The 27,424-nt window shown below is 46.4% G+C and overlaps 1 protein-coding gene across 1 annotated transcript; it reads left to right on the forward strand.

The window, feature by feature from the left end:
* The first annotated feature begins 1,025 nt into the window (after positions 1 to 1,025).
* Positions 1,026 to 26,216, forward strand: CIBAR1 (CBY1 interacting BAR domain containing 1). Its single transcript, XM_029062870.2, is given in 10 exon segments — positions 1,026 to 1,140; positions 2,688 to 2,922; positions 9,415 to 9,483; positions 15,814 to 15,915; positions 16,876 to 16,881; positions 18,655 to 18,735; positions 18,737 to 18,760; positions 21,797 to 21,910; positions 23,198 to 23,317; positions 24,955 to 26,216. Coding segments are annotated over 10 exon segments (861 nt in total). The 5' UTR covers positions 1,026 to 1,114; the 3' UTR covers positions 25,039 to 26,216.
* Positions 26,217 to 27,424: the final 1,208 nt, after the last annotated feature.

Here is a 27,424-nt window from a genome sequence, read left to right on the forward strand (position 1 = left end):
AGAGCGCTGTACTCAGTGCTTGGAATGTACAATTCAGCAACAGATAGAGACCATCCCTGCCCAATAACGGGCTCACAAGCTCATCGGGGGAGACAGACAGCAACACAAAACAAGTAAACAGGCATCACTACTATCGAAATAGATCAATAGAATCATAGATGTATTCACGTCATTAATAAAGTAAATAGGGTAATAAATAATACGTACAAATATGCAAAAGGGCTGTGGGGAGGGGAAGGGAGAAGGGCAGAGGGAGGGGGAAGAGGGAATAGGGGAGTGGAGGAGGGGCAGAGGGCAAGCGCTTAGTACAGTGCTCTGCACATAGTCAGTGCTCAATAAATACTATTGAATGAGTGAATGAAAGGAATGAATGAATGAATGAATGAATGAGTCAGAGGGAAAGGGATGGATGAATGAGTGAGTGACTCAGAGGGAAAGGGATGAATGAATGAATGAATGAATGAATGAATGAATGAATGAATGAATGAATGAATGAATGGGAAAAGGATGGATGGATGGATGGATGGATGGATGGATGGATGGATGGATGGATGGATGGATGGATGGATGGATGGATGGGAGGGAAAGGGATAAATGAATGAGTGAATGAACCCAAGGGAAAGGGATGAACGAATGAATCCATCATTCAGAGGGAAAGGGATGGATGAATGAATAGATGAATCAGAGGGAAAGGGATGAATGAATGAACTGAATGAGAGGGAAAGGGATGAATGGATGAATGAATGAGCGGGAAGGGGATGAATGAATGAATCCCAGGGAGAGGGATGAATGAAGGCGGGCGCTCCGGTCTCCATGGGAACCGGCGGGCTTGTGGCGGCCGCAGCCGGCGTGCCCCCGTGCGTGCGCGCGCCCTGGGCCTCGGGAGCGCCCCCTCCCCCCTCCCCCCCTCCCCCCCTCCCCCCTCCCCCCCTCCCCCCCAGCCAGCCCCTTACCCCGCGCGTGCGCGCCGCCCCCTCCCGCCCGTCTGCCCGGCGCGGCGCCGCCCGGCTCGGCCCGGCCCGGCCCTGCTCTGGTCTGGTCTGCCCTCCGCTGGGCCTGCTCCTGCTCCTCCTCCTCCTCCTGCTCCTCCTCGACCACCGCCGCAAAGGGCGACATGCTGAGGCGCGGCCTGGACAACCGGTAACGGCCGCCCGGCCTCGCCTTGCCCTGCCCCTGCCCTGCCCCTGCCCTGCCAACTCATGTCAACTCATGTCAACTCATGAGCTGTGATGGCGGCGGGCGGGGGGGCACAGGGCCCAGCCCGGGGGCGCCCATCCCTCCTCCACCCCCACCCCCTCCTCCACCGCCTCCCCGTCCTCCACCCCTCCACCCCCTTCCCCTTTCTCCCCCTCCACCCCTCCCCTCCTCCATCCCTTCCTCTCCACCCCCTTCCCCCCCTCCTCCCCCCTCCACCCCCTTCCCTCCCTCCCCCCCCCCGTCCTCCACCCCCCCTTCCACCCCCTCCCCTCCTCCATCCCTTCCTCTCCACCCCCTTCCCCCCCTCCTCCCCCCTCCACCCCCTTCCCTCCCTCCCCCCCCGTCCTCCACCCCCCTTCCACCCCCTCCCCTCCTCCATCCCTTCCTCTCCACCCCCTTCCCCCCCTCCACCCCCTTCCCCCCCTCCACCCCCTTCCCTCCCTCCACCCCCTTCCCCCCCTCCACCCCCTTCCCCCCCCTCCACCCCTCCCCCTCCTCCACCCCTCCCCCTCCTCCACCCCCTGCCCCTCCCCGGGGAAGAAGCGGAAAACAGGGTCGGGGGCCATCTCCAGGACCGGCCGGGTCCCAACGTGGTGACCCCTGACCCCCCCCCCCCCTTTGTCCCCCGGCTGTCGGGACAGTTAGCGCTCTTTGGGCCCCGCACATAGCAAGCGCTTAAATACCAACCTGATTAGTAACTCATCCCCCAGCTCTCTCAATACTAATCAGGTTGGTATTTGCTAAGCGCCTACTATGTGCCGAACACTGTCCCAAGCGCTGGGGGATGGGGAAGCAGCGGGACTCAGTGGAAAGAGCAAGGGCTTGGGAGTCAGAGGTCGTGGGTTCGGATCCCGGCTCCGCCACCGGTCAGCTGGGTGACTGTGGGCAAGTCACTTCCCTTCTCTGGGCCTCAGTGACCTCGTCCGTCAAATGGGGATCAACTGTGAGCCTCCCGGGGGACAACCTGATCGCCCTCTATCTACCCCAGTGCTTGGAACAGCGCAAAGCTTAACAGATACCAACAATATTATTGTTATTATACTAGGTCATCAGGTTGGCCCACGTTGGAGCTCACGGTCTTCATCCCCATTTTCCAGGCGAGGGAACGGAGGCCGTTGACGTGCACGCCACCCCCGAGCGCTGGGCACAGTGTCCCGCACGCCGGCGACGCTCGATAACGACCACCGTGGTGTTTGTCGGCGCCTGCCGTGTGCCCGGCGCTGTACGAAACGCTGAGGTGGAGCCAGGCGGATGGGGTTGGACGCGGTCCCCGTCCCCCGTGGGGCTCCGGGTCTCCATCCCCGTTTTCCAGACGAGGGAACCGAGGCCCAGAGAAGTGGAGCGACTGGCCCGAGGTCACGCAGCGGACAAGTGGCGGAGCCCGGGATTAGAACCCGTGACCTCCTGACTCCCCGGCCCGGGCTCCGTCCACTGCGCCGTGCTGTAAAGGTGATCGATCGGCCTTTTCCACGCCGCTTTGTTTTCTCCAGGGACACCCAGACCAGACAACTGCAAGATGCCGTCACGAACGTGGAGAAGCATTTCGGAGAGCTCTGCCAGATCTTCGCCGCGTACGTTCGGAAGACCGCCCGACTGAGGGACAAAGCCGACCTGCTGGTGAATGAAATCAACGTGTACGCCTCCACCGAAACACCCAACTTGAAACACGGCCTAAAAAACTTCGCCGACGAGTTTGCCAAACTTCAGGATTATCGACAAGCCGAGGTAGGGGGTTCATGGGATTCGAAATTTGACCCACGCTGCGGCCCCGGGGCTTCACGGGAGCGTCGGGTTGTGCAGAACCGTGTTCGTTCACGTGCCTTAAAGCACCCATTCTCCCTCCCGTTGAGACCGCGAACCCGATGAAGAGGAGGGACGGTTTCCCACCCGATTATCTTGTATCTACTCCAGTTCTTAGAACAGTGCTTGGTACATAGTAAGGCTGTAACAAATAAAATCATATTTATCGTATGAGTATTAGTAAGCACCTAACAAGGACCGTAATTATCATTAAGTATTGTACCCTTGAGGATGTAGATCAGTGGCGTGATTCTCTTTTCCCTCCAAATAATGAGAATCTGCCTGCTAATTCTGTGTCTGCTGAGTCTGTTGTAATAATAATAATTGTGGTATGTAAGTGCTTACTATGTGCCCAGCACTGTACGAAGCACTAGGGTAGATATAAGATAACCAGGTTGGACCCAATCTCTGTCCCACAGAGGGCTCACGGTCTTTATTTTACGGTTGAGGGAACTGAGGCATAGAGATGTGAAATGACTTCCCAAGGTCACACAGCAGACAAGTGGTGGATCCAGGATTAGAACCCAGGTCCTTCTGACTCCCAGGCCCTTGCTCTTTCCGCTCTGCCACACTGTGCTCTCCCAAATGCTAAGTACAGTGCTCTGCACATAGTAAGAGCTCGACAGATGCCATTGTTTGATTGACTTGAGAGTATTTACGGAACACCTACTGTGAGCAGTGTACGCTATGGTGGGTTGTCTTATAACACCAGGACTGTCTTCTTAACCTCGTGTTCAGGAGCGATCACATAACAGTACTCTTGGTTCGATTAAAGCTCTGCACGTGCACACAACTGTTTCTTCTAACATCAGATTGTATTCTGTCCAGAAAAACGCACACTGTAGAAAGACCATTTCCTAAATTTTTCATGAGCGTTCTGTCCAGAAGGCATAATGAAAACACAGGTTGTGGCGAAACTGTCGTAGACACTTGGAGTGTAAAGCGATGGTCTTTGCACCCCAGGAAATGACAATTTAATGAGAGGTACAGGCAGATATCAGCTCTATACTTGCAGAGGGAGCAAGTGGACAAATCTAGATACAATTGGTAGACGCAAACAGGGGAAAATGGAATAAATACGTGGAGGGTAAAATTGATATGTACATAAGTGCTGAAGGTGGCTTTTGGGATGACACATCCAGGGTAGCGGAAATGAGTGAGGAATGCTTCCTAAAAGAGGTGAGTTTCCAAGAGGTTTTGAAGATAGTGCTGTTGTCTGGTGGATTTGAAGAGTAGGGATACCAGCCAAAGACACTTAGTGGTGCTCAATATATGTTAATTGAGCGAGAGATATTTCCGGTAGGTTTTTTGTAGAAAACAGTTGTGGAAATATGAAATGGACAGACCCGACTGGCATGTAGTAAGCAAGAATGGGATATTATTTTTGACCCAAACCTTTGGAAACAGACTCTAAGAAGTAAAATTTTAAAAATCCAGGAAAACATTGGCAGCCACACTTAATTAATCAATAACAGTATTTACTGAGTGCCTATTGTGTGCAAGGCACGTGCTTGGGAGAGTACGACAGAATTAGGTGACATCCCTGCCTTTAAAGAGTTTACTGTGTAGCAGGAGAGATACATGACAAAATAAATTACAAACAGGAGGAAACGATAAGGTAAAAAAGATATGTACTTGAGTTTTGTTCTTTTATGGTATTTAAGTGCTTACTTTGTGCCAGGCACTGTACTAAACTCTGAGGTAGATACAAATTAATCAGATTGGACGCAGTCCCTGTCCCACACCGGGCTGACGTTCTAAATCTCCATTTTACAGATGAATAAACTAGAAAGGAATGGGAAAAGAGGAAACCAGGACTTGTCAGGGAAGGCCGCTTGTTGGAGATGTGATTTTAATAGGCTTTGGAGGTGATTAGAGTGATCGTCTGTCAGATAGGAAGGGAGAGGGAGTTCCAGTCCCGAGACAAGATGTGGGTGAGGAGTCAGCGGCGACGTAGATGAGATCGAGGCACAGCGAGGAAATTGGCGTTAGAGGAGCGAAGTGTGCGAGCTGGGTTGTAATAGGGAATCAGGGAGGTCAAGTAGAAAGGGGATAAGATGATTGAGAGCTTTAAAGCCTATGTTAAGGAGTTTCTCTTTGAGGCGGATGGGCGACCACTGGATGTTCTTGAAGAGTGGGGAAACATGGACTGAATGTTTAAGTATCGACTGGAGTGGGGAAAGACAGGAGGCAGGGAGGTCAGTGAGAAAACTGATGCAGTAATCAAGGTGAGATAGAATAAATGCTTGGATTAACACGGTAGCAGTTTGGATGGAGAGGAAAGGATGGATTTTAGCGATGTCGTGGGGGTTGAACCAACGGGATTTGGTGACAGATTGAATACGTGGTTTGAATGAGCGAGATGAGACAAGGATAATGTCCAGGGTATGAGCTGCGAGACAAGAAGGATGGTGGTGCTGTCTAAGAGTGATGGGAAAATCAGAGGGAGGCCAGGGTTTGGATGGGAAGATAAGGAGTTCTGTCTTGGTCACGTTAAGTTTGAGGTCTGGGCGGGACATCCACGTAGAGATATCTTGAGAGCAGGAGGAAATGTAAGACTGCAGAGAGGGAGAGAGATCAGGGCTGGAGATGTAGATTTGGGAATCACATAGAGGTGATAGTTGAAGCCGTGTGAATGAATGAGTTCTCCAAGGGAGTGGGTGTAGATGGAGAGTAGAAGGGGACCCAGAACTGAGCCCTGAGGGACTCCTACAGTTGGGGGGTGGGAAGCAGAGAAGGAGCCCACAAAAGAGACTCATCAGACATGAGCAGTCAGGGAGATAAAAGAACCAGGAGAGGACGGTGTCAGTGAAACCAATGTTAGATAATGTTTCCAGGAGAAGGGGGTGCTCCACAGCCTTTGTCAAAGGCAGCCGAAAGGTCGAGGAAGCGTAGGCTGGAGTAGAGGCTATTGGATTTGGCAGCAAGAAGAAGATCATTGGTGACCATTGAGAGGGCAGTTTCTCTGGAATGAAGGGGGCGGGAGCCAGATTGGAGGGGCTCAAGGAGAGAATTAGAGGAGAGGAAGTGTAGGCAGCGGGTGTAGCCAACTCAAGGAGTTTGAGAGGTAGGCGGGAGTTGGAGAAGTAAGTGTAGGGAGCTATAGGGTCATGGGAGGGTTTTTTATGATAGGGGAGACGAGCACGTTTGAAAACAGTGGGGAAGAAGCCACTGGAGAGTGAACAGGTCAGGAAGGGAAGAAGAGAGGGGCAGGTGTTTTGATACGGTGTGAAGGGATGGGGTCAGATGTGCAGGTGGAGGGGGTGCAGAGCACTGCTCAGCTCTTGGGAGAGTGCATTTTAACAGATACATTCCATACCCACATCAAGCTTACAGTCTAGAAGGGGAGAGAGACATTAAGATAAACAGATGAAATTACAGACTTGTACATAAGTGCTCTGGGGCTGGGAGGGGAGTTGAATAAAAGGACCAAGTCAGGGTGATGCAGAAGGGAGTAGATGAGGAGGAAAGGAGGGATTAGTCAGGGAAGGCCTCTTGGAGGAGATGTGTTTTCAATAAGACTTTGAAGGCGGGGAGAGTAACTGACGGATACGAAGAGGTAGGGCGTTCCGGGCCAAAGACAGGATTGGGCCAGAGACTGGTGGCGAGATAGACGAGATGGAGGCACAGTGAGGTTGGCATTAGAGGAGTGAAGTGCGTGGGCTGGGTTGTAGTAGAAGAGTAGCAAGGTGAGGTAGGAGGGGGCAAGGTGATTGAGTGCTTTAAAAGCCAATGGTGAGGAGTTTCTGTTTGATGCAGAGGTGAATGGGCATCCACTGGAGGTTCTTGAGTGGGGAAGCATGGCCTGAACATTTTTGGTTCAAAATGATCCAGGCAGCAGAGTGAAGTATGGACTGGAGGGGGGCAAGACAGGAGGCAGGGAGTTCAGCAAAAAGGCCGATAGAGTCATCAAGGCGGGATTGGATAAGTGCTTGGGTTCATGTGATAACAGTTTGGATGGAGAGGAAAGAGTGGATTTTAGCAATGTTGTGAAGGTTGAACTGACAGGATTTAGTGACGGATTGAATATTTGGGTTGAATTTTTTTATTGCTATTATTTTTTTTTTATGGTATTTGTTAAGCGCTTACTATGTGCCAGGCACCGTTCTAAGCACTGGGGTAGGTATAAGGTTATCCAGATAGACACAGTCCCTGTCTCACAGTTTTAATCCCCATTTTACAGAGAAGGTAGCTCAGGCACAGAGAAGTCAAGTGGAGTCAATTCTGACTCCACCACTCGTCTGCTGTGTGGCCTTGAGTAAGTGACTTAACTTCTTTGTGCCTCAGTTACCTCATCTGTAAAATGGGGCTTGAGACTCTGAGCCCCATGTGGGACACCCAATTCTCTTGTATCTACCTCAGTGCTTAGTACAGCGTCTGGCACATAGTAGGCATTTAACAAATACCATAAAAGAAAAAGGAAATGAAGAAGGGGCAGGAGGAGGGAGGAACTGGAGAAAAGCAGGGGAGATGTTAGGGAGGTCACACCTAATGGTCTCAGTTTTTTCAGTAAAGTATGTGGCCACGTCATTAAGGGCAAGAGATGGGGGAGGTGGCGATCAGAAGGAGTTAAGTGTCTGAAACAACTTGCGAGGGCAGAGGTCATGGTAGTCAGTAAGGATGGAGAAATAATGTTGCAGGGCGGAGGAGAGGGCAGCGTTAAAGCAGGCAAGGACAAGTTTGAGTCGGACAAGGTCTGCCGGATACCTTTATTTCCACCAGCAGCACTCGGGCTCATCTAGAGGAGCAAAGGAAGCTGGCTGTCAGTTAGTGGTACGAGAACGGTGAAGGGATAGGGGAGCGAGTGAGATGGTGGTGTTGAGGGCTTCAGTTTGGTTGTCGGGGTAGGTAGTTTGGTTATGGGTTTGGAGGCAGAGAAACAGCATGGTCTAGCACAGGCCTGGGAGTCAGACGGACCTGGGTTCTAAACCCGGCTCCAACACTTGTCTGCCGTGTCCACTTCTCTGCTTCTCCCATTGCTTGCTGCAAACCCCTTGCTCACATCCTCCCTCTGGTCTGTCCCTTCCTCCCTTTTCATATCCAACAGACCACCCTCTCCCCACTTTCAAAACCTTACTGAAAAGTAATATCTCTTCCAAGAGGCCTTCCTTACTAAGCCCTCATTTTCCCCAGTTCCCTTCCCTTCTGCATCACTGTGCACTCAGATCCATACCCTGTAAGCATTTGCTATTCAACCTATCCCCACGGTACATATCCCTCTACTCTCCCACTTTCCCATCTTTAATTTATTTTATCATCTGTCTCACCCTCGAGACTCTAAGCCCCTTATGGATAGGAATCTCTGTTATACTCTCTCAGGCCCTTAGTATAGTGCTTTGCACACAGAAAGCGCTCAATAAATATGATTGTGCTGCACACAGTAAGCACTCAGTAAATACCACTGGTTGACTATGAAGGGGCGGTTCCTAATAATATCACGGAGGAAAAACAACAGGATTTGGCAACAGACCACATATGGGGCTTGGAAGCGAGGGAAGAGTCAGAGCTGCTATCAAGCTTGACAGGTGGCAAGAACGGTGGCGTTATCTCTAAGCCCCTTATGGATAGGAATCTCTGTTATACTCTCTCAGGCCCTTAGTATAGTGCTTTGCACACAGAAAGCGCTCAATAAATATGATTGTGCTGCACACAGTAAGCACTCAGTAAATACCACTGGTTGACTATGAAGGGGCGGTTCCTAATAATATCACGGAGGAAAAACAACAGGATTTGGCAACAGACCAGATATGGGGCTTGGAAGCGAGGGAAGAGTCAGAGCTGCTATCAAGCTTGACAGGTGGCAAGAACGGTGGCGTTATCAACTGTGATGGGAAAGTTGGTGGAGGGAAGATAAGGAGTTTAAGTTTAGACATATTGGGCTTGAGTTGCCTGTGGGACACGTAGAGACATTTAGGCGGTAGGCGGGAAGCTGAGATTGCAGAGAAGGAGCGGTGTCAGGACTAGAAAGGGAGCTTTGAGAGTCACATACATTCGAGAATCCTATACATAGCGGTGGTATGAAAAACCCTGGGACCAGATGAACTCCACAAGGATAGTGAATGTGAATTGAGCAGGCCACGCAGGCTTCAATCACCCCTTACTTCATCCCCCTTGCTTTTGACCTTACTCCTCATCCTCCTTCACCACATGTTCCCCTCTGCCTTCGCCCGGGACTAGAAGGTCCTTTTCTGAGACTCTCTCAATTTCCATCTCTGTCGTTTTAAATGAGGAGACTTGACTTGCTTTATTATGCATGGCTGTGGTGGTACCTGGATAACTTCGGTGCGGTGGTCAAAACTATGACTTCGTAGCCCGTTGGAGGAATCCCGATCTGGTCCTCAAGTTGTAGAGGAACCTCTCCAACCACACTTGGAGAATTCTGCTGCTTTCTTACGCTTTTCCGCTCATTCTCCATAGGTTGAAAGACTCGAAGCCAAAGTCGTTGAACCGCTGAAGACGTATGGAACCATAGTAAAAATGAAAAGGGTAAGTTCATGTATGATTTTTTTCCTAAGAAACTATTTCTAAATATTCTGATGAAAGGTAGGACTCTGCAGCTGAAAGTTTCATGAAAAGATTAAATAGCACTGAAGTATCATTCCGGAGTCTGTTCCGTACAGTCTGTGCTTTCTTAGAAGAGCTTGTTAATCCTCATGTGAATTATGGAATTCCCCAAAACCTCTTGAAGTACTGGTTAAAATGTCACTGAATTAAGCACAGGACAGTCAATTCTCCTAGAACACAAGGGTTACATTCTTGATGAGCTCTCCTTGAGGAAAACATGTTTGCTGCACCATGTCTGAAGCAGTGCACTTGAGAACAAGCTCTTCTTCTGATCCCAAGTTACTTTGTATCCAAGCAGATACATATTTTTGGAAGGGCATTCCCTAATTTTGTCTTTGGTTCTATCCAAAACCCTTAGTTAAAAAAACCTGATCCGGACCAACTGACTGTTTTTCCACTGGTCCGGGAAGTCATTTTAATTAACCTTTCAACCAGACCTGCAAATGGGTCCAAACCCATGAGCCCGTGGCCCAAGAGAAATTTTATTAAAAATAAATTGTGGGCCCAACTCAAAATAATGATTCAGTATTTACTTTTTAGGACTGCACAGTAAGTTTGGGAAAATCTAGTAAAAATTTGATGGCTGGAATTTTTTTTTTTTGCAGTGCAGAAGTCTTCCTTTAAAATCTGATTGCTCTAGAATATTGTGATTTATATAAATGTATCCCCAGAAATGGAGTCATTTCATTGGGAATACTCACCTCTTTCTCACCTTCACCAGTAAGGGGAGCTGACCTTCAAAATCCTGTCGTTGATGGGATTTACGGTCCCATCCTTTCAATTCCCTTTTCCCACCCTTCCCTTCCTCCCAGAGCCAAAGGATTATATAGCCTCCTTGAAGAGAGGGTGCTCTGTCCATGCCCAGCCCTAGTAAGCAGTTTTTAACGGGTGTCCAGAAGCAGCACGGCCTAAGTGGGTAATAATAATAATAATGTTGGTATTTTTTAAGCGCTTACTATGTGCAGAGCACTGTTCTAAGCGCTGGGGTAGATACGGGGTAATCAGGTTGTCCCACGTGGGGCTCACAGTCTTCATCCCCATTTTACAGATGAGGTGACTGAGGCACAGAGAAGTGAAGTGACTTGCCCACAGTCACGGAGCTGACAAATGGCAGAGCCGGGATTCGAACCCATGACCTTTGACTCCCAAGCCCGGGCTCTTTCCATTGAGCCACGCTGCTTCTCCCGGGTAGAGCCCGGGCCTGGGAGTCAGAAGAACCTGGGTTCTAATCCCAGCTCTGCCACTCATCTGTTGTGTGACAAGTCACGTCACTTGTCTGTTCCTCAGTTACCGCATCTATAAAATGGGGATTGAGACCGGGAGCCCCTTGTGGGACATGGACTGTATCCAAACAGATCCATTTAATCATACTGATTGAGCACTTACTGCATTAAGCGCTTGGGAGAGTTCCATATAACAGTAAGCAGACACATTCCCTGCCCACAACGATCTTACAGTATAGAGGGGGAAGCTTACAGTCAACTTCATAGATATACCAGTTCTTAGTACAGGGCCTGGCAGATAGTAAGCATTTAACAGATAACCCTCTGGACCGTAAGCTCATTATGGGCCGGGAACAAGGCTGCTAATTCTGTTGTATTATGCTCTCCCAAGCATGTAGTACAGTGTTCTGCACATAGTAAGCACTCAATAAATACCGTTGATTGATTGTTTCCTGGAATAGGTTGATTATTTTCCTGGAATAGGCTCCCATAAATCTAGTCACTGCTCATGGCCGGGGATTCTCCCAATCACGTCTGCTTCTGCTCCATTCTCCATTTGTCAGCCGGTCACATTTATTGAGCACTTACTGTGTGCAGAGCACTGTATTAAGTGCTTTGGGAGAGTATAATATAACCGAGTCTGTAGACATGTTCCCTGTCCACAAGGAAACTTACATTCTAGAGAGGGAGAGACAGTAAAATAAACTATGGATATGTACATGAGTGATGAGGGGCTAAGAGCGGGGTAAATAAAGTGTTCAAATTCAAGTGCAAAGGCGACACGGAAGGGAGAGGGAGTAGGGGAAATGAGGGCTTATCCGGGAAGGTCTCTTGGAGGAGATGTGATTTTAATAAGGCTCTGAAGGTGGGAAGAGTAATCGTCTGTTTGAGATGCAGGGGGAAAGAGTTGTAGGCCAGAGGCTGGACTTGATCTAGGGGTCAGTGACGAGATAGATGAGACCGAGGTACGGGAAGTAGGTTGGTGTTAGAGGAGCGAGGTTAGAGGTGTTCTGGGTTAGAGTAGGAAATCTTGGAGGTAAGGTAGGAGAGGGCAAGGTGACTGAGTGCATTAAAAATAGTGGTACATAGTTTCTGTTTGATGTGGAGGTGGATGGGCAACCACTAGAAGTCCTTGAGGAATGAGGAAACATGGGCTGAACAGTTTCATAGAAAAATGATCTGGGCAGCAGAGCGGAATATGGACGAAGTGAGGAATCAGGGAATTTAGCGAGGAGGCTGCCGCAGTAGTCAAGGCTAGTTAGAAGTGATTGGATCAGGGTGGTGCAGTTGTGGTGGAGAGGAAAGGGTTGACTTTAGCAAGGTGAAGGTAGAACTGACGGGATTTGGCGACAGATAGAATATGTGGGTTTTATGAGAGAGATGAGTTGAGAATAGTGCCACGGTTACAGGCTCGACAGGAAGGAAGAACGGCAGTGCTGGCTCCAGTGATGAGAATGTCAGGGGAAGGATGGGGTTTGGGTGGAAAGATGAGATGAGCTTTGGATATGTTAAATTTGAGGTGTTGGTGGGAGATCCAAGTAGAGATGCTGTGAAGGCAGGAGGAAATACAAGACGGCAGAGGAGAGAGGTCGGGGCTGGAGATGTAGATCTGGGAATCATCTGCACGGAAGTGGTAGTTGAAGCCTTGGGGACGACTGAATTCTCCCAGGGTGTGGGTGTAGATGGGGACCCAGAACTGAGTCTTGAGGGATTCCCACAGTTAAGGGGTGGGCGGTGGAGGAGGAGCCTGTGAAAGAGACTGAGCGACCACAGAGACAGGAAGAGTACCAGGTCAGTGAAGCCAAGGTAGGATCATTTTTTCAGGAGAAGGTGTGCTCTGAAGTGTTAAAGGCATTTTTTCTATTCTCTGACAAGCTAATGACTTCCAGCAGCTGGAAAAGGATACTTCGCTTTGACTGGACAAAGATTAGCCAAAGTTGAACATTGGAGATTTGTTGATCCATGTTCAGACACCTCATATTCTCTAGAAGAGAATCAAGATTGACTTTAGCCAATAAATCAGTCAGTGGTATTGACTGAGAACCTACTGTGTGCAGAGCACTGTATGGTGTGCTTGAGAAATTTCATACAGTCCAAAGGGGAGCCAGACATTAAATTATATAGATAGGGGAATTGGGAGAATATAAAGATAAATGTTGTGGGGCTGAGAGTGGGGTAAATATAAAGTCCATAGGTACAAAACCAAGTATATGGAGCTCTTAATCCCCATTTTAAAGACGAGGGAACCGAGGCACAGAGAAGTAAATTGACTTGCCCAAGGTGACGCAGCAGACAAAGAGGGAGAGAGAGGAGGGAAAATGGGGGCCTAGTCAGGAAAGACCACTTGGAGGAGATGGGAATTCAGCAGGGCTTTGAAGGTGGGGAGAGTGTTGATGATAGGAAGGGGGAGAGAATTCCAAGTCATAGGGAGAGCATGAGCAGGGGTTGGTGGTGGGATAGACAAGATGAAGGTACAGAGAGTAGGCTGGCAGGAGAAGAGCAGTCCATGGGTTGGGCTGTAGTAGGAGATCAACCAAGTAAGGTAGGAGGGGGAGAATTGATTGCCTTCAAGTCAATGGTAAGGAGTTTCTGTTTGATGCAGAGGTGAGCGGGCAACTTTTAGGGATTTTAGAGGAGTAGGGACTGACTTGTTTTTTAGAAAAATGATCTGGGCAGCAAGCAGGGTGAAGTATGGACTGGAGAGGGGAAAACTAGGGGGTAGAGAAGAAGCAAGGAAGCCAATGCGGTAGTCGTAGCAGGGTGTGATAAATGCCTGGCTCAGTGCTTGATACGCACTTGGATTTGTATCCTTGAAGCTCTTCACATTGGCCACACCTTCAATCCCACAGGATTTATGTATATATCTGTAATTTATTTTGATGGCTGTCTCCCCCTCTAGTCTGAAAGCTTCAGGTAGGTGGGGAAAATATCTAACCAACTCTGTTGTACTGTACTCTTCCAAGCTCTTAGCAATCATTAAGCACTCAATAAATACCATTTTTTTAATGGTATTTGTTAAGTGCTTACTATATGCCAAGCACCATACTATGTGCTGGGGTAGATACAATCTAATCCTTGTCCCTCATGGGGCTCACAGTTTAATCCCCATTTTACAGATGAGATAAATTGAGGCCCAGCGAAGTGAAGTGACTTGCCCGAGGTCACACAGCAGACAAGTGGCAGAGCCGGGATTAGATCCCAGGTCCTTCTGACTCCCGGGCCTTATGCTATATCCACTAGGCCAAGCTGCTTCTCAGGATGAGGTTTAGAGGCATGAGGTCAGCTTAGTGTCTGGATTTCCTCCAGCTCGTGCACAAAAGCAGACGGAGTGTAACGTGGATGTTATCCAGGGTTGAAGATTAGTTAGTAGTACAAGATCGACAGAAGGCTAGGAGACCGAGGGAATTGTGTTCAGTAGTTGGATTGAGGGTGTGGATTTGGGTGTTGAGAGAAAGTAAGATGGGTATGGAGACCAAAAGGGGCAAGTTGGATTTGGAAAATTAGAGGGAGCCAAAAGAGCAGAGGACTCTGTGGAGAAACGGAACAGATCTGTGAGGGTGGGTAATAAGAGAAGGCAGGCAGGAGTCGGGTGTGAGAGAGTATAAGCTCACTGTGGGCAGGGAGTATGACTTTTTATTGTTATATTGTAGTCTCCCAAGTACTAGTACCTTGCTCTACACACAGTAAGTGCTCAATAAATACGATCGAAGGGGTTAGCGCTTGTACAGGGACTAGAGATGATGAGATCGAGTGTGCATCCTGGTGGCTGAATGGGTAAAATAGGGTGGAGCAGGAGGGTCAGTAGTGAGAGGAAGCAGGCAACAGTAAAGCCGTCAGGAACATCCGTGTCGATTTTGAAATCCGTATTCAGTATTTCAATGCTGAGTATACTGTGTTTCTTTAAACATCCGTTGTCAGTATCGTTATTAGTTGGCAGATGGGACTAGATTCCTATTTGACAGGCTTAAAGTCTCAATAAGAAAGGGACAAAATACTGGACAGGCAAACACATCACAGCATTTTTAAAGCGATGAAAGGTTCCTTCGAATGTGGAGATCATGCCCTTTTTAACCTGAAATATTCTCTAATAAGACCTTTACCATGGGAAGGCTTAGGCCTGATAGGGGCACAAAAATGGAAATCTCCCCAGCCGAGCCTTCTCAGGCCACTTGGCTCCGAGTTAGTTGTCCCTTCAGTTGTTAACGGAGGCTGTAACCGGTGATTCTTCCACTGTATTGTACTCTCCCAAGTGCTTAGTAGAGAGCTCTGCACATGTAGGCCCTCAATAAATACCACTGGTTGATTATATTGGGTTTCAGTGTCTCTAGTTTAAAAAAAAAAAACAAAACACTGTCCTATATTTATTTATTGTCCCCTAAAGCAAAGAGCAGCCTTCTCCACTTCCCTCGTCCCCTCCTTTATCACAAACACATCCATACCTAGATTCTCCAGTTCAAGCAACCCAAAAAGAGACTTACGCTTTGGAAGAAGTTTGAGCCATTTCACTGAGGGAAATATCAGCAACGTGAGTGATAGAGTTAGTTTAAACCTTTTCTGGCCAGGTGTTAAAATTTGATTTTGTTTATCGCAGAGCTACCAAATCAAAGATTCTGTTTCTCGAAGACGATTAATCGTTCTACTTCAGTTGGTACGTGTGATTGGGTGCTAGCTTCACTTGCCATTTAGTCCGCTATAATCAGTCAATCACTAGTATTTATTGAGCACTTACCGTCTGCGGAGCACTGTAGTAAGTGCTTGGGAGAGTACCGTACAACAGAGTTGATGGACATATTCCCTGTCTGCAACGAGTTCACAGTCTAGAAAATAATATTTTACCTAAATTTTCCCAAATTATGACTTAGTAGGGTCCTAATGAATGATATTTAATTTGGCATCTGAAACAGACTGTATGAATAATTGCGTGGCTCCATCTAAGTAAGTTTTGTAATAAATTTCCCTTTTCTATATTTATAAAGAATGTTTTAATCATCGGATAAATACCATTTCAGTAACCAAATGTTTCTGGCAGGAAGATCTCAAAGCAACGTTAACAGCAAAGAATCGAGAAGCTAAACAGTTTACTCAGCTAGAGAGAACTCGCCAGCGGAACCCTTCAGACCGACACATCATCGTATCCTTTCAGTTCATATCATAAACTTTATCACACTTTTCTGGATTCATCCTACCTCTCTGCCCAACCCTTCCCAGTGTCTTTCACCAACTCGTCCCCCTTCCTAACTGTGGGTGTCCCCCAAGGCTCTGTTCTGGGTCCCTTTCTCTTTTCGATTCACACTCCTTCAGGGAGCTCATCTATTCCCACGGCTTCAACTATCACCTTTCTGTGGATAACTACTACATCTAATCCTCTAGCCCTGAACCTTTACTCCTTTCTGCAATTTTTAATTCCTCCTAGTAATAAAAATAAGAATACTAATAAATTCATAATTAGAGAAGCAGCGTGGCTCAGTGGAAAGAGCTCGGGCTTGAGAGTCAGAGGGGTCACGGGTTCAATCCCCACTCAGCCGCTTGTCAGCTGTGTGACTTAGGACAAGTCACTTAACTTCTGGGCCTCAGTGACCTCATCTGGAAAATGGGGATGAAGACTGTGAGCCCCACATGGGACAACCTGATCACCTTGTATCCTCTCCAGTGCTTAGAACAGTGCTTTGCACACAGTAAGCGCTTAAATGCCACTATTATCATTATTATTAATTATAGTATTGGATAAACACTGTGTGCCAAGCACTATACTAAGCACTGGGGAAAGTACAAGTTTTGAAGAATCTCAGGCTTTTCACAAACAAAGTTTTCCTTCTAACCAGATATTAACTGTATTCTATGGTTTTAGTGGAGCTTTAGATAATACAGATATACCCCACAAGATAGCTACGCGTTCCTCAAAAACGTGGACATGTCATGAACAGTTGTAATGTGGAGTACATTTTCCCTTAATTTCATGACAATTGATGCAAGATTTTTTAGCTGATGGTGCAACCGTTACGGTTATTAGAAACCGGAGGTACGGTTCATAAAAAGAATACATTACATTCTATTTCAAATGTTTTTCTTTTTCCTTTATGGATAACTTCAGTCACAGGTGGGTTCTGACCAATATTTCAGGAGATGGATCTTCAAAATAAAGCCTTTTTTGTTCATATTTCCTCCCCAAAAAATTTTAAATAAGGACCCGAGCAGCCACGTTTACAATGTGTCTTCATCCAGTGATCACAGAACTGCTCAGTACCCATCCACTTCAGTCTCCCCTTCCTATCCGTGTGGGATTATTATGCCCCCACAGTTGATGGTGAAACCGCAGAAAAACCTTCTGCAGGCCCTCCAGCGAAAGTAGATATAATGACTGCGACCCAGGCTACCCGGAGGGATGGGGTGGCCGGCTATCCAGCGAAGAGGATGGGGGCCGCACTGCCGACCGGCGGGGACGGGACGGGACCCTCCGCCACCCCGCGTTGAGGCCAGATCCTGCCAGCCCTCGATTGCACAGAGCTGTAAACGAAAAATCCACCAAGGCAAAGGCGTGGCAAATGTAGGTCAACGTTAATCATAAAATACAATAGGAGGGAAAAGCTATATGTACGATGTATTAGAAAAGCTGACCAAATTGTAGCATTGATAACCCTTAAGCTGGCGTACAACCGGATGGAAATGATCTACTAGTAGGTAATTATTTGGATTTTTCTTTTATTTGAATGTACAAAAAGTTTGTTTTACAGAAATATATTCAAAATTGATGTTTGAGAGATATTGCCTCCTCGGAAGGTTTTTTTCTCAGAGAAATGTACATCTCAGTGGTTATATAACAGAAATATGTATATACCTTTTTTTAATAGTACTTATTAAGCAGTTATTACGTGCCAGGCAGTGTACTAAGTGCTGTGGAAATTACAGGCTAATCAGGTTGGACACAGTCCATGTCCCATATGGGGCTCACAGTCTTAATTCCCATTTTCCAGAGGAGGGATCTGAAACAGAGAAATTAAGTGACTTGCCCAAAGTCATGCAGCAGACAGTCTTTATTGATGTGTATGTAAAATGACCCGCTGTCACCAGAACAACCCGGAAAATCTTGAACTATAAAATATCCCTCATTGGGTATTGTGGAATGTTAATTCCCTATCCCTTCTCAGACTTTGTTTAGGCTACTTAAATGCTACTGATACACAGTGTAGCATTCATTAGTACAATTAATATTAGTACAATTTAAATATTCTGATTACTACCTACTATTTTTAAGTGTATTATTCAAGATGTTTTTGTGCCAAAGCATGAGGATACTACGCATTAAGCATTTAAAAACTAGAGTAGACAGTACGTGGTTAAAGGAGAAAGCATTTCGCCATTATATAAAAGGTGACAAGAACCCGCGCCCGGAAGATCATCGTCATCCTAATCACCAGTGGTATTTATTGAGCGCTCACTACGTGCAGAGCACGGCAGTAAGATCTTGGGAGAATATAACAGAGTTGGTAGACGTATTCCCTGCCGACGACAGGCTTACAGCAGCCTAGAGAGGGAGACAGACAGTAATATAAATAATTGCAGGCAACTGTGGTCATGGGTTCTAATTCCATCTCTGCCACTGGTCTGCTGTGTGACCTTGCACAAGTCTCTTCACTTCTCTGTGCCTCAGTTGCCTCATCTGTAAAATGGAGATTGAGACTGTGAACCCCACAGGGGACAGGGACTGTGTCCAACCTGATTTGCTTGTATCCCCCCCAGCGCCTAGTACGGCGCCTGGCACATAATAATGACGGTATTTGTTAAGCACTCCTACTAAATTATACATATTATTACACACAGCACGCCCTCCTTCAAGTGCATTCTTTGTGACTGGGGGATTTTTTTTTTTTAGGCTGAAACCGAATTACAGAGGGCTACAATGGATGCCACCCGAACAAGTCGGCAGCTCGAGGAAACTATTGATAATTTTGAAAAAGCAGAAAATAAAGGATATAAAGGTACGTCATACTGGTTGACAGATATTTTTTCCATCTCCATTTCCGCTGTCTTCAGATTTTCCAGGTTAAACGTTGTCTTTTCTGGGGATTTTAAGAAGTGTATATGTTAAGGCTCAGAAAAGGTTTTTCAAGCAGATTTTGAGTTTCAGGAAGGTTTGAAGATCTTGAGGAACGCCCTGCCTCAAAGGGGTTTTTTTTTTTTTTGGCCAAAGGACTCAATTGACTTTATATCTGATATTGACAATGTTTCCATTTCTGAAGGGTGATTTGGACATCTTATAATTATCAAAGATAGAGAAAAATTTAGTTTTATTCATTTTTTCAAGAACACCTAAAAGAAATAGCAGAACTCTATATGAAGAGTTTTTTAATAGGAATATTTGCTAATCCTCAAACGAGGCAATTCTCACGTTAAAGCCTGGCAACCTTTTCCCATTTCTGATTTTTAAAAAAGGTGAGAAATCTAAAGCCTGAAATTTCAGGCGCCTCACTGATCCCTTTTGCTGGCCATTAAAATCCTTCCTAACTGCCCTCTGGAAACATTGAAGTTTTAGACCACGATACGGTTCAGCGTTCATAATCTTTGCCACACGTCAAGTCGGAGGAGGAGGGCAGGGAACCACAGCAAAACAAAACTCTGCCAACTGAACAAATGATTTAGGACAGTTGGTAGATCCTGGATTTCTGGAGGTGTCTCAGCCACTTGGCTGCTCTGGGAAATTCACCAAGAGCCTAAGCCGATGCCTTAGTTGTAGGCCAGGCATGTCCGAAATGCAAGTGCCCTGATCCCGGTCTCCATCACCATTATTGTAAAAATTACAATCAAAGACCAGTTCCGTTCATCCCTATTTTATGCTGCCGTACTCTTTTAAATGGTGTTCCGTTAAGTGCTTACTGTGTGTCAAGCAATATCCAACGCGCTGGGGTAGATACCCCGTCGGACCCCCTGTCCCCACATGAGGCTCACAGTCCAAGTAGGAGGGAGAACCGGTACTCAATCCCCATTTTACAGATGAGGCACGGTACTGAGAAGTTAAGTGACTTGCCCAAGGTCACCCAGCAGGAAGTCGGCAGAGCCGGGATTAGAACCCAGTTCCTCTGGTTTTCCGGTCCGTGCTGCTTCTCACGAGCTCAAAACCAGGAAGCTGGTTTTAGAATACGCTTCTTGCAGAATCTTCAACTCCGAATTCAATAGGTTGCATGTATTATCAGAACTCTTTGAGGTAAGCAGCTATTTGCTGCTGCTATTTGCTCTGAGATTACTGTTATTATTATATTATGGCATTCGTTAAGCGCTACTATGTATAAAGCACCGTTCGAAGCACTGGCAAGGGATACCAGGTGATCAGGTTGTTCCCCTGTGGGGCTTACAGTCTTAATCCCCCTTTTCCAGATGAGGTAACTGAGGCCCAGGGAAGTGAAGTGCCCAAGGTCACAGCTGACAAGCGGCTGAACCGGCATTTGAACCCATGACCTCTGGCTCCCAAGCCCGGGCTCTGTCCACTGAGCCACGCTGCTTCTCTTTGCCTGTAAAAGTAGTAATGGAGGATTTTTAACTACTTCGCCAGGGTTAAGGCAGTTCAAAGAATCGTCCTCCCTGTCAGAGATTTGCATGGCTAACGCTGAACCGACAGCTGCGGCTGGGCGGCACCGCGACGCACCGATAAGCAGTGAACCGGGAGGCTTAACGGTGATAGAAATGTGGCGAAGAGCGTTTAAATGAAAGGTGCACATCAGCGAAGATTAGAACATTCGCGGTAGCCAGTAATTTTTTTCAGAATTTCTAAGATATTAACGTATTTCCCCACACGGGCGCCTGTGCTCTTTGACCCACAGAAAAATAGCTCTTCTTCACATCGGTTTCCTCCCGGTACGCTTTAGCCCTCTCTGTAACTCCCACATCTATGCCAAAATGAGTCGTGACTTTTTCGCAAATCAATCGGTGAGGTCCTGGAACTTTTGGAGGATAAGATCTTAGGGTTGGGTGGCTCTTTTCTCCAAGTTTCTCTTCATGCTAGATGGCTCGTTCTCCCACAATCCAGGGATCTTCTTGGCCCACAGGAAAAAGATGTGCAGGGAGCAGACATCGACTGTGCCCCTTCTGTATCTAAGGGATCATCTGTTGGTAGAAATGTCCCAGGCCTGCTTTGAACCTGTGTTTAGCAGGCCGCATCAGGATCTTACTCAGCCTTCAAAACTGCCATTCATTCATTCGATCGTATTTATTGAGCGCTTACTATGTGCAGAGCACCATACTAAGCGCTTGTTTTACTAAGCGCTTGCTGCTCGAACCTTTGGCTGAGAGGAGCATGTCCCACTCTCTTCTGCGTCACCGGCTTCTCCCTTAATCTCTTCCCCCCTCCGAGCCCCAAAGCACTTATGTGCACCCCTGTCATTTTATTTATCCCTTTGCTTTCCCCCCTCCCAGCCCCACAGCACTTACGTACGTATCTGTCATTTTATTTATTCATATTGATGCCTGTCTCCCCGATTCTAGACTGAGAGCTCATTGTGGGTAGGGATTGTCATCGTTTATTGTTGTATCGTACTTTCCCAACCGCTTAGTACAGTGCTGTGCACACAGCGCTCAGTAAATGGTGGTATTTGTTAAGCGCTTATTATGTGCAAAGCACTGTTCTAAGCGCTGGGGGGATACAAGGTAATCAGGTTGTCCCCACATGGGGCTCACAGTTTTAATCCCCATTTTACAGATGGGATAACTGAGGCACAGAGAAGTGAAGTGACTTGCCCAAAGTCACACAGCTGACAGGTGGCGGAGCTGGGATTCGAACCCATGACCTCCGACTCCCAAGCCCGGGCTCTTTCCAGTGAGCCATGTTGAGACACGTTCCCTGGCCACCAGGAGTCTGGGGGGGAGGACAGGCATTAAATTACTTTCTGGCAAATAGTGTTGAAGTGAAGCGCAAACGGTATTCTATAGGATGTCACAGAATTCGGGGAACCTACACTATGTCAATGATGCTTTGATAAACGAAAATGTTAACATAAAAAAAAATCCATTGTGCTTATCTTTAGAATATATTTTCCGAATTTATTACTATTGAAATGCTGTTTCATGGAAAAGCTTTAGAAGTCTACACTGCTGCCTATCAAAATATACAAAAGATTGACGAAGAAGAAGATTTAGAGGTATAAGTATTAAACTAACATCCTATTGGTTTATTTTCCTTGCTTACACAGAATCGTTCAAATTCTAATATTACTAATAATAATGAGTGGTGTTTGTTAAGCCTTTACTATGTGCCTAGCACCGTACTAAGTACCGGAGTAGAGACAAGATAATCAGGTCGGACGCAAGCCCGGTCCCACATGGGGCTCAGTAAGTAGGAGGGAGGAGATATTTCTTCCCCGTTTTATAGATGAGGAACCCGGGGCCCAGGGAAGTAAGTGACTCGCCCCACGTCACACAGCAGGCAAGTGGCGAAGCCGGGTAGTGGATATTTAGATATTGAGTAAAATGGCAAATGTGTACAGATTTTTAAATTGGGCGTTATGTGACTGTTCTCAACATCCCCCGTTCTACGGACTAGAAATCACCGTGTGAAAATGAGGAATCCTTCAGGCGCAGATGTGATAAGAACAGACAACAAACGAGCCTTCGTCATCACCAGTGCTGTTTATTGAATGCTCACTGTGTGCCGAGCACTGTGCTATGCCCTTGGAAGAGTATATTATACTAGGGGTGGTTGACACGTTCCCTGCCCGCAGTGAGCTTACAGGCTAGAGGGGGAGACAGACAATGCCCTGATCCTAAAATTCTGAAATGTTTGCCTCAGAGCTGGCTTTCAACTCTGTGCTCTTGTGGCTTTCCCCGTTGCTTTTTTTTCCGTACAAAAACCGTCTACCTTCCGAATAACTCTTCCTCTGCTTATTCGCCTCCCAGTCTCCGGCAGGGAAAACTCTGAACGACTCCTAAGAGATTATGGACCGCTTGGGGTATGGCGTGAAGTGAGGAAGTCGCTGTCAGGATCACTCATCCCCAAAACCCCCACCTTTGTTAAATGAGTATTTCTGGCAGAATCCTTTGGCTGATCTATTACAGTTGCTTCGAGGTCTCAAGTTCGTATTGCCAGATTGGCCTAGCCTAAATTAATATTTCTGTAAGATTATTAGCTTATGGAAAAAAGTGAATGGCAATAAAGACTTGGCAAGGTCAGCCTTAGGTATGAATCACGTCTAGCCCATCGGTCTCTTTCCTTTCTAAAAGAGTTCCAAGAAGCACTAACTAGAAAGAGATGTTGCCTTTACCAAAAGGAGTTCGTAACTGGCCGGTCGACTAGGCTTAGCTCCTTCATCAAAATGATCATTAATCGTTGTCGTGGACGGTCTTCAGCCACAGAACGCTGTTCCCTTTTGGTCTTGCACTTTTTCCCTAGGTCTCTCTTCCTACAGCATTTCCTTTTATCATTTGTACAGATTTTCCGGAGCTCTCTTTATCCATCAGACTACCCATCTCGTTTAGATATAGTGAGAGCAAATTCCAAGTCACCACTGCAGAGATCTCTTTCAGCAAAATGCGTATCTGGAACGGGGCAGGTACGTGAAAAGAAATGAATTAGATCCTGAAATGGGGAAACTTTTATCTGTACTGGGTTTCATTTTCCTCTGGACACTCAGGAGGGTGGAAAAATCACTGGATGTTCACCGTAGGAGGTTCTGTGGTTTGCTTGGGCTGCCCCATGAGGAAGATAAACTTCTGCATTGGTTCCTTTGGGAACGTGGCCTCTGTGGACAAGCACGGCCACCCTGACCGCCCTCCCCCCCCCCCCCCCCGCAGATTTAATTTGGGATAATGTCCAGCAGGTCACGCCTCCACTGTGGTAATGGTCTTGACGAGAGGCGTTTGGCCATCCAAGATACCATCCCTAAAGCCGTTCACGTTGAGGTGGGGAGTGGAAGAGCACCGATTGTTGAAATGCTCGCCTGGGCAATAACGGTTGCTGGTGGTGAAGGCAGATGCATCGGAGGAGGAGCAAGTATTTCAAGCATTTAGTTGACTTACCTTAACTGTGGTTTGAAACGAAGGCACAACGTTTAAAACAATTAGACTTGATTCTAGCTTCAGTAGACAAACTTTAATTCATTTTCCATTTTAAGAAAACTGAATACGTATATGCGAATGCATAATTGCCCGGGGTGGTAAGATCTGGGGTGGTCTAGAAAGAGATCTACCTTAAACGGGCCCACACGTAAGCTCAGTATGATGCACACATCTGAACTGATCAATCTAAGTGCCTACCGTGGGCCAAGCACTGTACTACACTCTTGGGAGAGTAAAATAAAAAGAGAATTGGTAGGCACAGTCCCTGCCCCAAAAGAGCTCAAACAAAAAGAAAAGGACAGCCGATATCACAGAAACACGATAACCAACTCTGTTGTATTTTACTCTCCCAAGCGGTCAATAAATACCTTTTTTATTGCCTTAAAGGACGGCATATTTTTGTTTTTAATAATATTTTAAAACACATTATTGCCATAATATATTAGTATATTGAAAGGCACCAGGAGGCCTAGTTCACTCAGAATCCATCCTTACAACTGTGCTGTCTTCCACTCCATCACCCACTCCCAAGCGTATTGCCCTCCCACCAACTATTCCAGACCTCGAATTTCCACTTTACATCAGAGATGGCCGGTTTTTGGTGTTGGTGCTCGATTTATTTCTCCCAGACGTGCAGAGAACCAAGAGTAAATCCTTTCCCTTTGGTTCATCCTCTCCCCTTCCTTCCAAATCTCCTGAATTGTTCGGTTTCAATAGTGAGCTTCACCGTGTTAGGCACGCGGTGAAGGCCGTAAGTGTTCCTATCGATGAGTAAGCTCCACATTCAGTGACGGTGGGGGAAAAGGACAAGGGCACGGCCCTGCGTGATATTGAGGAGAACAGATACTTTGTTTCAGGGCCTTGGGTGACACGTGAGGTGTTTGTTAAAATTAACAACTTGAAAGCTTAAGAATTCCAATCATTATAATTGCATGAAAACTGAAACAATCCTATTAAAGAGCAAAGTGCTGGACATTAAAGGTTTTTTGGTTCTCTCCCACCGCGCTCCTTAATTCTTCTAATATTCCTATGTGATCCTTGTTGCAGTTACATTATAAAGTGCCTGGAAATTATTTACTTCTGTTTAGCAAAATAAATGATAAAAGTGTTTCTTGAACTTTACTTTTAGCAGAATTCCACCAATCAATTAAGAAAGGATCAGCAAGAAGAGGAGGAGGAGGAGGAAGATGTAGACCTTACAGAAGAAGAAAATTAATTTTTGAACATACTTTCAGTATTTTACTTTCCCATTGAAAAAAAATTTCCACAAATTATTCAGTTAATCGAATACCAGTAGTTAACTGAGGAGCAAGAGGTGGGTGAGAAGTATATTTCTAAGTATATTTTTATTGAAAGAATGATTAGAAACTACAGAGTCAATCTTGAGACATGGCCTTATTAATATTACCTGCAGAAAAAAGGAATTCGGTAAAAATTTAAAAACAAATCTTTCGTCGGTAGCTCCTTTCTTCTCCCAAGGGTTATGTGATTCATCTCAACTGAAATTACATTAATTTGGTAAGTGGGATTACATTAGAGGTATTTCACAGTATTGGGCTGTGCCTATATTTAGAGGTTGCCATATCCAAAAGATGGATTTAACCAAAGCCAAGAGAGTTCTTATTTGGTTCTTTATGTAGGTAAAAGCTGTGCCTTCATCATTAACGAATCATTTATATCAGTTCACATTCCCTCCAAGTCCACTGTATAAAACCATATCATTTTGTGAAGTATTTAAATGCAAACAAATGATGCAGATAAGATTTTTATATTGGAATATTTTTATGTACTTGCTACAAAAATGTGACTGTTTGCTCGAACAACCGTCTGCGGGGGATTTCACTGGCAAGTAAGGGAGGAGCTAGTACACGGGCCGAGCGTGGAAAGTTGAGGGTTTTCTTATGGCATCAGATGTGGTTTTTACAATTTTCCAGGAAGAGTCTACACTTGCAAAAAAATTTTTAAAGTTTGGAAAAACTTGCCTGATTTTTGTGTCCCTCAGACTGACGAGGCAGCACGGCACACACTGATGGACAGCGCTGGGAATCTTACGTTCTGGTTGTGATGTGCTTCACGTAAAAAAAAAAATACCGAACCCCAGAAATATAGTCATCATAGATAAATGACAAGATTATAAAACTAAATATTGAAACCTTTTTAAAAATCTCAGTTATTCATCATTCCTAACCTCGGAAATGAGACGGATTAGAAGATTTTGGCACATACAGCATGTTTTCCTCTCCAGGACTTCCCTCTGAAAAGAACTGTAATCTTGACGTTATTTCAGAGAATCAGAGAGGCGCGTTTTATTTCTCATGAGATTTATTCAACACTCATTTGGAATACTAGAAAAACAAATTACTGACGAGACAGAATAAAGAGAGTTTACAAAAGCTCCTTTGGTTTTTGTTATTTATGGGCCTGATTTTATACCGTACAGTTCCTGGAAAGAGCGACAGCGGTCTATTCAAAATCGAACGTGTAGTTTGAAAGACATCACACTGAGACCGTAACATGTGAAGCAAATCAGATGTTCCAGATGGATATTTTTTGAGGTTCGGGACAACGTTTCCAAGCAGAATTTTGTAGTATTGATAGCGTGGGCAAGGACTATGTCTACTTACTCTACTGAACTCACCCTAGCCCTTAGTACGATGCTTTGCCCAGTCAGCACTCAATACATTCATTAAGGCTATTACAAGTGAACCTGGCTGAAAAGGGAAGGAGACATTTTATTTAGAGGAACTTCTTGCAATCTATGTTCCTTTCCCATCCCATTATTTCTCTACCTTCTAACTGGCTCGTTTTTTTCTTGCTCCGCTTCTGCTCTTTTCCCTTAAGAACATCCCAATCATTTGCTTCCCCAGTAGAACTTTTTCATCCCAGAGACGGTCATCCAACTCTGCCCGATTGGATCCAGGTAATGGGAGGACACTAGGCTGTCCTTCCACCAGCCTGACCCAGGAGAGGGGACTGACTAACGTGGTAAAGCATGTGGATTTTTTTTTTTTAACCTTTTTTTCTCTCCCACTCCACATTCAAACCGTACCCTTTCCGAACAGGGCACCGTATGAAGTCATCATCCGGGACGGAGGGCTATCTAAATGGGGATTAAGACTGTGACGACTTGATCACCTTGTATCCCCCCCAGTGCTTAGAGCAGTGCTTTGCACATAGTAAGCGCTTAAATACCACCATTATCATTATTATCTGGCTGGGCATGGAATCAGGATCCCAGTCCCGGGTGAGCCTGTCTCGGTGAGGGGTGATTCGGAGGCAGGGGCTAAAATAGTCCCTCAGGCCAGGTTTTCTATTAAACCACCAAAGTATCAGGGCATCCAAATCCACACAGAGAAGCAGTGCGGCCTAGCGGGTAGGGCACGCCCCAGGAGTTGGAAGGTCCTGGGTTCTAATCCTGATCCACCACTTGTCTGCTGTGGGATCTTGGGCCAGTCCCTTCTCGGCGCCTCCGTTCCCTCATCTGTAAAACGGGGATTAAGAAAGACAGAGCCCCTTAAGAAAGACAGAGCCCCGTGTGGGACAGGGACTGCGTCCAACCTAATCAGCTTGCATCTACCCCGGGGGCTTAATACAGTCCTGGC

The sequence above is a fragment of the Ornithorhynchus anatinus genome, chromosome 4, assembly GCF_004115215.2.
Source record: "Ornithorhynchus anatinus isolate Pmale09 chromosome 4, mOrnAna1.pri.v4, whole genome shotgun sequence".
NCBI lineage: Eukaryota > Metazoa > Chordata > Mammalia > Monotremata > Ornithorhynchidae > Ornithorhynchus > Ornithorhynchus anatinus.